Consider the following 13,646-nt stretch of genomic DNA (forward strand, 5'->3'; position numbering starts at 1 on the left):
GTGGATGCCAGACTTGGGGGATGGGGTGCGTGGGATAAATGGGTGAAGGGGGTCAAAAGGTTAAAAAGAAGAAAAATAAAGGGAAACAATTAAACATTTATTTTACTTTTCTTATATGAACTGTACCACTGGATAACCAAAGAGATGAGAAGATGTTCTCTTTGTAAAAATATTCCAACTAATAAATTTCATAAATGATAGAAATGGAATATCACCATTTTGTAACCACCCACGAATAATGGAGGTACCCACTGAGTATCAATGGCTACTAACATTCCAAAAAGAGAGAAGATATTATATGCTTCCTAAAGAAAGAATATGTCATTTCCTTTAATCTTGCCAAAGCAACTGAACCTGAGTTCCTCTGTATCCATTCCTCTGTATCCAGCTGTGAATTTAAAAAATATATAACTGAGAAAAGAACACGTGAACCTATACCATAAACATGAAATCAGCAAAATCCAGACATGGGAAACCGCAGCTCAATCAGCTCATGTTCTTCAACTGATGATTGTAAGGAAAAGAAAGAAATGGAGGAGGAACTTGTAAATCATTTAAAAGGCACATGATTTTTTTTTAATCAGCAAGAGTAAACTCCAGTGCCCAGAAATTCACACTTGTGTGTGTCACTTCCTTGATTACCATGAAAGTCAAGATAGCAGTTTATTCAAGAAAGAAAGAAGAGATTTGGGGATGGTTGACAAAGTCCTATTTCCTGACTCAAATACAAGAGTGTTTACCTTATAATAGTTTATTAAATAATACATTTGTTTTTCTGTGAAAGAGAGGAAGGAAAGAAAGGAGGGAGGAAAGGATGGAAGGAAGGAAGGAGTGAGGTAGGTGAGAGCAAACTTGGACTGGGCTATGGAAATCATTCCAGAAGGTAACATGAATCTATAAGAACAATTAAAGAAAACAAAAATGATAAATAAGAAGGCTAATATAATGAAGGTTATAAATATGTACTTTCTGTTATGAACTGAACTGTGCACCCCCCGCAAACTTCGTATGTTGAAGCCTTAACCCCTAGTACCTCACAATGTGACTATAGTTGGACATAGGGCCTTTAAAGGTGATTAAGTTAAAATGAGGCCATTAGGGTGGGCCCTAATTCATCCTGATTGGTGTTCTTGTAAGAGGAAACGTGGACATACAAAGAGACACGAGGCATGCACACACAGAGAGAAAAGACCATGTGAAGACACAGAAAGAAGGGGGCCATCTGTGGGCCAAAGAGAGAGGCCTCAGAAGAAACCTAATCTGCCAGCACCTTGATCTTGGACTTCTAGCCTCAAGAACTGTGAGAAATAAATTTCTGTTGTTTAAGCCACCCAGTCTTACGGTATTTTGTGCTAGCAGCCCTAGTAAATTGATATACTGTCCTTTTTTCTCTCAGTTTTCTTAAAATCATAAAAAATATACAAAATAAATAAAAAGAAATATACATAAATATTATATAATATTACTGATTATTGTAACATTATTGATATAATACATATGACCAAAAGAAACACAAAATAGGGGGAAGGGAATAGAGCTATATAAGAGTAACACTTTGTGAATCTCAGTGGAATTAAGTTACTATTTACATGAGGTATCTAAAATAGTCAAACTCATAAAGCAGAGAGTAGACTGGTGGTTGCTGGAGGCTGGGAAGAGGATGAAATGGGAGTTGTTGTATAAAGTTTCAGTTATGCAAGATGGATAAGTACTATAGATGTTCTATGCAACATAGTGCCTATAAATAACAATATGGTATTGTGCACTAAAACATTTGTTAAGAGGGCAATTCTCATGTTAAGAATTCTCACCACAAAAAAGGAAAAAAAAAAAGAGAAAAGGAACACAAGGAAACTTTTGGAAGTGATGGATATGTTTATTGCCTTCATTGTCGTGATAGTATCATGGTACATGCGTATGTCCAAGCTCATCAAATTGTATACTTTAAATGTATAGGGTTTTTTTGCATACCAAATATACCTCAAAATAAGATGTTTTTTAAAAAAAGATAAACAATAGAAAATATCAAGGAAACTAGAAGAAGGGTCTTTCAAAAGATCAATAAAATTAACAAATCTTTACCTAGATTGACCAAGAATAAAGGAGAGAAAAATCAAAGTAAGGGATGGAAGAAGGGCCATCACTACTGCCTTTGCAGGGGGGAAAAAAAGGATTATAAGGGAATACTGTGAAAACTTCCATGCCAACAACTTAGATAATTTAGAGGAAATGTATAAATTCCTACAATGGCACAAACTACCAAACTGATTCAAGAAGAAATGCAAAATCTGAGTATGCCATAACAAGAGATGAAATTAGTAATAAAGTTTCCACAAAGCAAAGCTCAGACCCAGATGGCTTCAATTCTACCAAACATTAGAAGAATAAATACCAGTCCTTCACAAACTCTCCCCAAAAATAGAATGGAAAGGCCCATTTCCCAAATCTTTCTCTGAGGGTAGTATTGATGATATAAAAAGCAGATAAAGACATCACAAGAAAAGAAAATTACACTAGTAAATCCTTTCTTTATAAATGCAAAAATTTCAACAAAATACTACTAAACCAAACCTTACAACACGTAAAAAAAGAATTATACAGCATGAAATAGTTGCATCCTGCTAAAGAGGAATTTGAGAACTACTGATCTGGTACACAGAGGTGTGGGAGCTAATCCTGTTTCTGTTAAATCTAGACTGGATAGGAGATTAAGAAGTACAAACTACCATGTATAAAATAAATAAGCTACAAGGATATATTGTACAGCAAAGAGAATAGAGCCAATATTTTATAATAACTATAAATGGAGCATTACCTTTAAAAATTGTGAATCACTGTACTGTATACCAGAATATATAATATTGTATATCAATCACAGCTCAATATTTTTTTTTTTTTTTAAATCTAGACTGGGTCACCTTATTTGTTAAAAAGAATATTAAATTTTGACAAAGTAGAATCAAATCTGATCATTGTGCTGCATATAAATTTTTGGAAAATATATGAAATTTAAAATTTTACTTTAAAGTACATTTAATATGAGATTATTAATAATAAGCAAATCCTGATCATTTTTTGTAAGTGTAATATGAAAAACTAGGTCACTTATTGTTATATTGTTTATAACATTAAAATAGTCTCTATATGAATTATGTGGCTTTAAATTTCCTTTCTTATTCATTCTCATTTATTATATTTTACCTTTGAAAGTAATATATGTTTACAGTAAAATATTAATTTTACAAATTTTATGATTGGCCTTAAATTTTTCAGTTCATATTCCCATTCCCTAAGTTTGAAGGCCACATTCAAATAAGAGAGGAAGGAGTCAAAAGTCCCCAATTAACAATCTTGTCCTTTACCAAACCATGCATTCCTCACAAGAAGTAACAATTTTAATTCAATCTGAGATAAACCATAAAATAACAATAAAATATTATAATTTTTTGAGAAACATACAATTATAATATTCTACCAATTCCAGGAACTTTGAGATTTACTTTCAGTTCTACCACTAGAATAAGTCTAAACATGTTTGATCCTGATTTCCTCTGAAGAACCGCAGTCATTTGGTTTACTTAAGGGCATATTTTAATACTGGATTAATGCCACATATTCTGGTATTTTTTATTCCTTACATTCTGATATAACACTTTAATAAAATTAGGGTAAATAAAATTCTCCCTCACTGAACATGGGAACCATAAATTCACCAGCCGTTTTAAAAAAAGAATTTTTGTTTTGTAAAAAATAAATGATACTGTTAATAAGAAATTACCAAAAGCCTAGACATATAGTGATTTAAAAACTGGAAATTATCAACTACTAAAATAATAAGCATACATACAACTTCTAGTCTCGACACAAGTTCTGCTGTTAAGGATCTGATTTTTAAAGCTGGTGGAAACACAGTTCATAATTTAAGCGATACGTAAGGTAAATTTATATGTAAATTTATAGAAAGACATTTTTCTACTTGTGACCTTAAATAATACTTAAGCAATTTATTGTCTTTTAATTTCAAATATATGCTGTTGTTATTGTTGTTGCTAAATCTCAAGATGCACAAATGCACGTTTAATGTGCAGTTTGAATTAATCATGATGCTTTAGGTAAAAATAAATTTTCCGCTTGAATCAACATTTCACTTTTGGAAATTAACAGATAGGATAAAATTAGAAGTTAAAAAGTATATTAATTATAAGTTTTAAAAAATGAAAGAACTCTAAATCTCAATAAACAGAAAGCTTAGAGACAAAATTCATAAATTTGATATGATCAGCCTTAGCTTTGTAGAGATCAAATAGCATTTCAAGGAAAACTGATTTACCTTCATTATTTGTTCTATTTTACCTGCTGATGCTTATAAATTTATAGCAATGTAAATATATAAAATTTCTCCTCAAAACAGTTCATGTTGAAGAAAAATACATACTTCTCTTAAGATTCAATACGGCTAATTGCAATGAATTTATGTCAAAACAATAACTTACCTGAAGTTCCCAGCAGCGTGGAAGGGATTTTTAACATTCACAATGATTTCTTTCCATTTATAACACGGAGATTTGCATTTTATACTTGCCTAAGGTAAAAAAAATATATAAAACATACAATATGATAATAACAAAAAATAATAACCTCAATTATAAAAAACAAACTGGGGCTTCCCTGGTGGCGCAGTGGGTGAGAGTCCGCGTGCCGATGCAGGGGACACGGGTTCATGCCCTGGTCCGGGAAGATCCCACATGCCGCAGAGCAGCTACGCCCGTGAGCCATGGCTGCTGAGCCTGTGCATCCGGAGCCTGTGCTCCGCAAAGGGAGAGGCCACAATAGTGAGAGACCCGCGTATCACAAAAAAAAATAAATAAAAAATAAAAAACAAACTTAAAGTACCTAAAAAACTGTCCATTTAAATAACATAGTGATATCAATTTTTTTTTACATCTTTATTGGAGTATAATTGCTTTACAATGGTGTGTTAGTTTCTGCTTTATAACAAAGTAAATCAGTTATACATATACATATGTTCCCATATCTGTTCCCTCTTGCAGCTCCCTCCCTCCCACCCTCCCTATCCAATCCCTCTAGGTCATCACAAAGCACCAAGCTAATCTCCCTGTGCTATGCGGCTGCTTCCCACTAGCTATCTATTTTACGTTTGGTAGTATATATATGTCCATGACACTCTCTCGCTTTGTCACTGCTTACACTTCCCCCTCCCCATATCTTCAAGTCCATTCTCTACTAGGTCTGTGTCTTTATTCCTGTCCTACCCCTAGGTTCTTGATGACATTTTTTTTCTTGAATTCCATATATATGTGTTAGCATACGGTATTTGTCTTTCTCTTCCTGACTTACTTCACTCTGTATCACAGATTCTAGGTCCATCCACCTAATTACAAATAGATCAATTTCGTTTCTTTTTATGGCTGAGTAATAGTCATTGTATATATGTGACACTCTTCTTTACCCATTCACACAATGATAGACACTTAGGTTGTTTCCATCTACAGGCTACTGAAAATAGAGCTGCAATGAACATTTGGGTACATGACTCTTTTTGAATTATGGTTTTCTCAGGGTATATGCCCAGTAGTGGGATTGCTGGGTCATATGGTAGTTCTATTTGTAGTTTTTTAAGGAACCTCCATACTGTTCACCATAGTGGTTGTACCAATTCACATTCCCACCAGCAGAGCAAGAGTGTTCCCTTTTCTCCACACCCTCTCCAGCATTTATAGTTTCTACATATTTTGATAATGGCCATTCTGCCTGGTGTGAGATGATATTTCACTGTAGTTTTGATTTGCATTTCTCTAATGATTAATGATGTTGAGCATTCTTTCATGTGTTTGTTGGCAGTCTGTATATCTTCTTTGGAGAAATGCCTATTTAGGTGTTCTGCCCATTTTTCGATTGGGTTGTTTGTTTTTTTTGTTATTGAGCTGCATGAGCTGCTTGTAAATTTTTGAAATTAATCCTTTGTCAGTTGCTTCATTTGCAAATATTTTCTCCCATTCTGAGGGTTGTCTTTTGGTCTTGTTTATGGTTTCCTTTGCTGTGCAAAAGCCTTGAAGTTTCATTAGGTCCCATTTGTTTATTTTTGTTTTTATTTCCATTTCTCTAGGAGGTGGGTCAAAAAGGATCTTGCTGTGAGTTATGTCATAGAGTGTTCTGCCTATGTTTTCCTCTAAGAGTTTGATGGTTTCTGGCCTTATATTTAGGTCTTTAATCCATTTTGACCTTATTTTTGTGTATGGTGTTAGGAAGTGATCTGATCTCATACTTTTACATGTAGCTGTCCAGTTTTCCCAGCACTACTTATTGAAGAGGCTGTCCTTTCTCCACTGTACATTCTTGCCTCCTTTATCAAAGATAAGGTTACCATATGTGCATGGGTTTATCTCTAGGCTTTCTACCCTGTTCCATTGATCTATCTTTCTCTTTTTGTAACAGTACCATACTTTCTTGATTACTATAGCTTTCTAGTATAGTCTGAAGTCAGGGAGCCTGATTCCTCCAGCTCTGTTTGTCGTTCTCAAGATTGCTTTGGCTATTCATGGTCTTTTGTGTTTCCATACATACTGCGAAACTTTTTTTCTAGTTCTGTGAAAAATGCCAGTGGTAGTTTGATAGGGATTGCATTGAATCTGTAGATTGCTTTGGGTAGTATAATCGTTTACACAATGTTGATTCTTCCAATCCAAGAACATGGTGTATCTCAACATCTGTTGGTATCATCTTTAATTTCTGTCATCAGTGTCTTATAACTTTCTGCATACAGGTCTTTTGTGTCCTTGGGTAGGTTTATTCCTAGATATTTTATTCTTTTTGTTGCAGTGGTAATGGGAGTGTTTTCTTGATTTCACTTTCAGATTTTTCAACATTAGTGTATAGGAATGCCAGAGATTTCTGTGCATTAATTTTGTATCCTGCTACTTTACCAAATTCATTGATTAACTCTAGTAGTTTTCTGGTAGCATATTTGGGATTATCTATGTATAGTATCATGTCATGTGCCAACAGGGACAGCTTTACTTCTTCTTTTCCGATTTGGATTCCTTTTATTTCCTTTTCTTCTCTGATTGCTGTGGCTAAAACTTGCAAAACTATGTTGAATAAGAGTGGTGAGAGTGGGCAACCTTGTCTTTTTCCTGATCTTAGTGGAAATGTTTTCAGTTTTTCACCACTGAGTACGATGTTGGCTGTGAGTTTGTCATATATGGCCTTTATTATGCTGAGGAAAGTTCCCTCTATGCCTACTTTCTGCAGGGTTTTTATCATAAATGGGTGTTGAATTTTGTCAAAAGCTTTCTCTGCATCTATTGAGATGATCATATGGTTTTTCTCCTTCAATTTGTTAATATGGTGTATCACGTTGATTGATTTGTGTATATTGAAGAATCCTTGCATTCTTGGAATAAACCCCACTTGATCATGGTGTATGATCCTTTTAATGTGCTGCTGGATTCTGTTTGCTAGTATTTTGTTGAGGATTTTTGCATCTAGGTTCATCAGTGATATTGGCCTGTAGTTTTCATTCTTTGTGACATCTTTGTCTGGTTTTGATATCAAGGTGATGGTGGCCTCGCAGAATGAGTTTGGGAGTGTTCCTCCCTCTGCTATATTTGGGAAGAGTTTGAGAAAGATAGGTGTTAGCTCTTCTCTAAATGTTTGATAGAATTCGCCTGTTAAGCCATCTGTTCCTGGGCTTTGGTTTGTTGGAAGATTTTTAATCACAGTTTTAATTTCAGTGCTTGTGATTGGTCTCTTCATATTTTCTATTTCTTCCTGATTCAGTCTTGGCAGATTGTGCATTTCTAAGAATTTGTCCATTTTTTCAAGGTTGTCCATTTTATTGGCATAGTATTGCTTGTAGTAATCTCTCATGATCCTCTGTATTTCTGCAGTGTCATTTGTTACTTCTCCTTTTTCATTTCTAATTCTATTGATTTGAGTCTTCTCCCTTTATCTCCTGATGAGTCTGGGTAATGGTTTATCAATATTTTTTGTCTTCTCAAAGAACTAGCTTTGTTTTATTGATCTTTACTATTGTTTGCTTCATTTCTTTTTCATTTATTTCTGATCTGATCTTTATGATTTCTTTCCTTCTGCTAACTTTGGAGTTTTTTGTTCTTCTTTCTCTAATTGCTTTAGGTGCAAGGTTGGGTTGTTTATTCGAGATGTTTCCTGTTTCTTAAGGTAGGATTGTAATGCTATAAACTTCCCTCTTAGAACTGCTTTTGCTCCATCCCATAGGTTTTGGGTCGTCGTGTCTCCACTGTCATTTGTTTCTAGGTATTTTTTGATTTCCTCTTTGATTTCTTCAGTGATCACTTCGTTATTAAGTAGTGTATTGTTTAGCCTCCATGTGTTTGTATTTTTTACAGATCTTTTCCTGTAATTGATATCTAGTCTCATAGCGTTGTGCTCGGAAAAGATACTTGATAGAATTTCAATTTTCTTAAATTAACCAAGGCTTGATTTGTGACCCAAGATATGATCTATCCTGGAGAATGTTCCATGAGCACTTGAGAAAAATGTGTATTCTATTGTTTTTGGATGGAATGTCCTATAAATATCAATTAGGTCCACCTTGTTTAATGTGTCACTTAAAGCAAGTGTTTCCTTATTTATTTTCATTTTGGATGATCTGTCCATTGGTGTAAGTGGGGTGTGAAAGTCCCCTACTATGAATGTGTTACTGTCGATTTCCCCTTTTATGGCTGTTAGTATTTGCCTTATGTATTGAGGTGCTCCTATGTTGGGTGCATAAATATTTACAATTGTTATATCTTCTTCTTGGATAGATCCCTTGATCATTATGTAATGTCCTTCTTTGTCTCTTGTAATAGTCTTTATTTTAAAGTCTATTTTGTCTGATATGAGAATTGCTACTCCAGCTTTCTTTTGGTTTCCATTTGCATGGAATATTTTTCCATCCCCTTACTTTCAGTCTGTGTGTGTCTCTAGGTCTGAAGTGGGGCTCTGGTAGACAGCATATATATAGGTCTCGTTTTTGTATCCATTCAGCCAATCTGTGACTTTTGGTGGGAGCATTTAATCCATTTACATTTAAGGTAATTATCGATATGTATGTTCTTATTCTTATTTTCTTAATTGTTTTGGGTTTGTTATTGTAGGTCTTTTCCTTCTTTTGTGTTTCTTGCCTAGAGAAGTCCCTTTAGCATTTGTTGTAAAGCTGGTTTGGTGGTGCTGAACTCTCAGCTTTTGCTTGTCTGTAAAGGTTTTAATTTCTCCATCAAATCTGAATGAGATCCTTGCTGGGTAGAGTAATCTTGTTTGTAGGTTTTCTCCTTCATCACTTTAAATATGTCCTGCCAGTCCCTTCTGGCTTGCAGACTTTCTGCTGAAAGATCAGCTGTTAACCTTATGGGGATTCCCTTGTGTGTTATTTGTTGTTTTTCCCTTGCTGCTTTTAATATGTTTTCTTTGTATTTAATTTTTGAAAGTTTGATTAACTTGTGTCTTGGCGTGTTTATCCTTGGATTTATCCTGTATGGGACTCTGTCTGCTTCCTGGAGTTGATTAACTATTTCCTTTCCCATATTAGGGAAGTTCTCAACTATAATCTCTTCAAATATTTTCTTAGTCCCTTTCTTTTTCTCTTCTTCTTCTGGAACCCCTATAATTTGAATGTTGGTGTGTTTAATGTTGTCCCAAAGGTCTCTGAGACTGTCCTCAGTTCTTTTCATTCTGTTTTCTTTATTCTGCTCTACAGTAGTTATTTTCACCATTTTATCTTCCAGGTCACTTATCCATTCTTCTGCCTCAGTTATTCTGCTATTGATCCCATCTAGAGTATTTTTAATTTCATTTATTGTGTTGTTCATCGTTGCTTGTTTCATCTTTAGTTCTTCTAGGTCCTTGTTACATGTTTCTTGCAGTTTCTGTATTCTATTTTGAAGATTTTGGATCATCTTTACTATCATTATTCTGAATTCGTTTTCAAGTAGACTCCCTATTTCCTCTTCATTTGTTAGGGCTGGTGGGTTTTTATCTTGCTCCATATGTTGTGTGTTTTTCTGTTTTCTCATTTTGCTTAATTTACTCTGTTTGGGGTCTCCTTTTTGTAGGCTGCAGGTTTGTAGTTCCTGTTGTTTTTGGTGTCTGTCCCCAGTGGTTAAAGTTGGTTCAGTGGGTTGTGTAGGCTTCCTGGTGGAGGAGACTAGTGCCTGTGTTCTGGTGGATGAGGCTGGATCTTGTCTTTCTGGTGGGCAGGTCCATGTCTGGTGGTGTGTTTTGGGGTGTCTGTGGCCTTACTATGATTTCAGGCAGCCTCTCTGCTAATGGGTGGGGTTGTGTTCCTGTCTTGCTAGTTGTTTGGCATAGGGTGTCCAGCACTGTAGCTTGCTTGTCGTTGAGTGAAGCTGGGTGCTGGTGTTGAGATGGAGATCTCTGTGAGATTTTCGCCATTTGATATTATGTGGAACTGGTAGGTCTCCTGTGGACCAGTCTCCTGAAGTTGGCTCTCCCACCTCAGAGGCAGAGCACTGAGTCCTGGTTACAGCACCAAGAGCCTTTCATCCACATGGCTCAGAATAAAAGGGAGAAAAAGAAGAAAGAAAGAGAGAAAGAAAGAGAAAAAGAAAGAGAGAAAGAAAGAGAGAAAGAAAGAAAGAAAGAAGGAAAGAAAGAAAGAAAAGAAAAAGAAAGAAAGAAAAGAAAAAGAAAGAAAGAAAGAAAGGAAGGAAGGAAGGAAGGAAGGAAGGAAGGAAGGAAGGAAGTTAGGAAGGAAGGAAGGAAGGAGGGAGGGAGGGAGGGAGGGAGGAAAGAAAGAAAGAAAGAAAGAAAGAGAAAGAAGGAAAGATAAAATAAAATAAAATAAGCTAAAATAAAATTATTAAAATAAAAAATTATTATTAAGAAAAAAATTTTTATAAAGAAAAAAAAAAACCAGACAGATAGATCCCTAGATCAAATGGTGAAAGCAAAGCTATACAGACAAAATCTCACACAGAAGCATACACATACACACTCACAAAAAGAGGAAAAGGGGAAAAAAATCATAAATCTTGCTCTCAAAGTCCACCTCCTCAATTTGGGATAATTCGTTGTCTATTTATGTATTTCACAGATGCAGCGTACATCAAGTTGATTGTAGAGCTTTAATCTGCTGTTTCTGAGGCTGCTGGGAGAGATTTCCCTTTCTCTTCTTTGTTCTCACAGCTCCTGGGGCTCAACTTTGGACTTGGCTCCACCTCTGCGTGCAGGTGGCCGGATGGTGTCTGTTCTTCGCTCAGACAGGACGGGGTTAAAGGAGCAGCTGCTTACAGGGCTGTGGTTCACTCAGGCCCAGGGGAGGGAGGGGTACGGAGTGCGGGGTGAGCCTGCGGCGGCAGAGGCCAACAGGACATTGCACCAGCCTGAGGCGCGCCGTGCATTCTCCTGGGGAAGTTGTCCCTGGATCCCGGGACGCGGGCAGTGGCGGGCTGCAGAGGCTCCCGGGAGGCAAGGTGTGGAGAGTAACCTGTGCTCGCACACAGGCTTCTTGGTGGCTGTAGCAGCAGCCTTAGCGTCTCATGCCCGTCTCTGGGGTCCATGCTTTTAGCAATGGCTCATGCCCGTCTCTGGAGCTCCTTTAAGCAGCGCCCTTAATCCCCTCTCCTCGTGCATCAGGAAACAAAGAGGGAAGAGAAAGTCTCTTGCCTCTTCGGCAGCTCCAGACATTTTCCCGGACTCCCTCCTGGCTAGCCGTGGCGCACAAGCCCCCTTCAGGCTGTGTTCACGCAGCCAACCCCAGTCCTCTCCCTGGGATCTAAGCTCCGAAGCCCGAGCCTCAGCTCGCAGCCCGGCCCACTCCGGCGGGTGAGCAGACAAGCCTCTCGGGCTGGTGAGTGCCGGTCGGCACTGATCCTCTGTGCGGGAATCTCCCCGCTTTGCCCTCCACACCCGTTGCTGTGCTCTCCTCCGCAGCTCTGAAGCTTCCCCCCTCCGCCACCCGCACTCTCCGCCCGCGAAGGGGCTTCCTAGTGTGTGGAAACCTTTCCTCTTTCACAGCTCCCTCCCACTGGTGCAGGTCCTGTCCCTATTCTTTTGTCTCTGTTTATTCTTTTTTCTTTTGCCCTACCCAGGTACGTGGGGAGTTCCTTGCCTTTTGAGAGGTCTGAGGTCTTCTGCCAGCGTTCAGTAGGTGTTCTGTAGGAGTTGTTACACGTGTGGATGTATTTCTGGTGTATCTGTGGGGAGGAAGGTGATCTCTGCATCTTACTCTTCTGTCATCTTCCCCGGTGATCCGGTATTAATATATTTAAACATTATACTGTTAAAATCTGGGTGGGAAAGAATAAAAATAGATTATTCCTCATCACTGATCCATAGTACTATGCTAACCAATGAATGATCTTTCACAATAGTGTCTCCCAAATTCATTTCCTTAAAATTCATTTTGTTAATGACTGAGTATGATTTTCCGTTTGAAAATTAATCAATCTTATATATACCTAATACATATGACATAAGGAAGGGGCAGGTGTGTACGTGTGTGTGTGCATGTGCACACTGGTGTGTGAGTGCAAGAATATCTGTGTTGGAATGTGTGTGACTGTGGCATGCCTGGGTTTATAACATGGTGGCTGCACTGACATATTTTAACTATAATAAAAGTACAAATATATAAAACTGAAACTCAAATTACCCAAAAGACTTCCATGAAAGAAAAGATTCTAGGAATTCCAAATTTTTAGACTAATCATATTCTCACCTTCTTTCTCCATTGTTTTCCAAACTATTTCCTGGTGTGTAAGACCATGAGTAGCCAGATGAAGTAAACAGAGATCACACAAGCTCCAAGTGTCAGCTTTTCTGCCCCAGAGCCATGATAATGACACGCTAACACCATCCATGGGTCTCTTAGACACATGTGGCAAAGAGATGTTTTGTTTCAGAGAATTTGTGTGAGAGGCTTGGGAAGTGTAAGAGTTCATTATTCAGGAGGAAATCAGAAGATCACAATACACATCTCAGTGACAATCAAATGCCTGCTCCCTCTCCTGGGTGCCCTTATCGAATAAGCCATTCTGTCCAGGTGAGCATCTTAATGCTCTCCTCACACAAGTGGCCTTTACTAGAGTCATTCTCTTTTCTTCCCACTCAAGCCACTGCACACCTACGATTCTTTGTAATCCATATGGAAATCTGGCAACATCAATTTACTTCTTTACCATACATCCATGGTAGAAAATAATATTTAGACAAACTAATGGCTACACAAAGTCAATCAAAGCAATATCACAACCATTTTACAGAGGTTTAAAAATCCTTCTGCCCCAACCTTTGAGATATTAACACTTAGAACTCTGCCTGGAACATCATCAAATCTCACTAAATGCCAGTCTTAGTAATCTTTCTAATGGATTTGCTCCATAGGACACTCAAGATAAATTGATGAATGCACCTATAAGAGAAACATTTTCTATGCTGTGTAAACCACCGAACCTTAATTCAAACAAAAAGAGACATAGGTCCGGGGACTGCTTTAACTTAAATCACAAGTCTCCATAGAAGAAGGGCATGTAAATTGCTACGTGTATAGTGAATGGCTCCTTGATAAAAAGCACAGAAACAATCCTAAAAAGCTGAACTTAAAATAGCACTCAGTACAAGTGCTTTCAAAATGCAGATGG

The 13,646-nt window shown here is 37.2% G+C and overlaps 1 protein-coding gene across 1 annotated transcript in view; it reads right to left on the reverse strand.

The window, feature by feature from the left end:
* The window catches only part of CFAP47 (cilia and flagella associated protein 47), a 516,906-nt gene that overhangs the window by 223,885 nt on the left and 279,375 nt on the right, over positions 1–13,646 (reverse strand). The window contains 1 exon segment of the mRNA XM_073798895.1: positions 4,494–4,582. Coding sequence (XP_073654996.1) covers positions 4,494–4,582 — 89 coding nt within the window.

This window comes from Tursiops truncatus, chromosome X (assembly GCF_011762595.2).
Source record: "Tursiops truncatus isolate mTurTru1 chromosome X, mTurTru1.mat.Y, whole genome shotgun sequence".
In the NCBI taxonomy this organism is placed as follows: Eukaryota; Metazoa; Chordata; class Mammalia; order Artiodactyla; family Delphinidae; genus Tursiops; species Tursiops truncatus.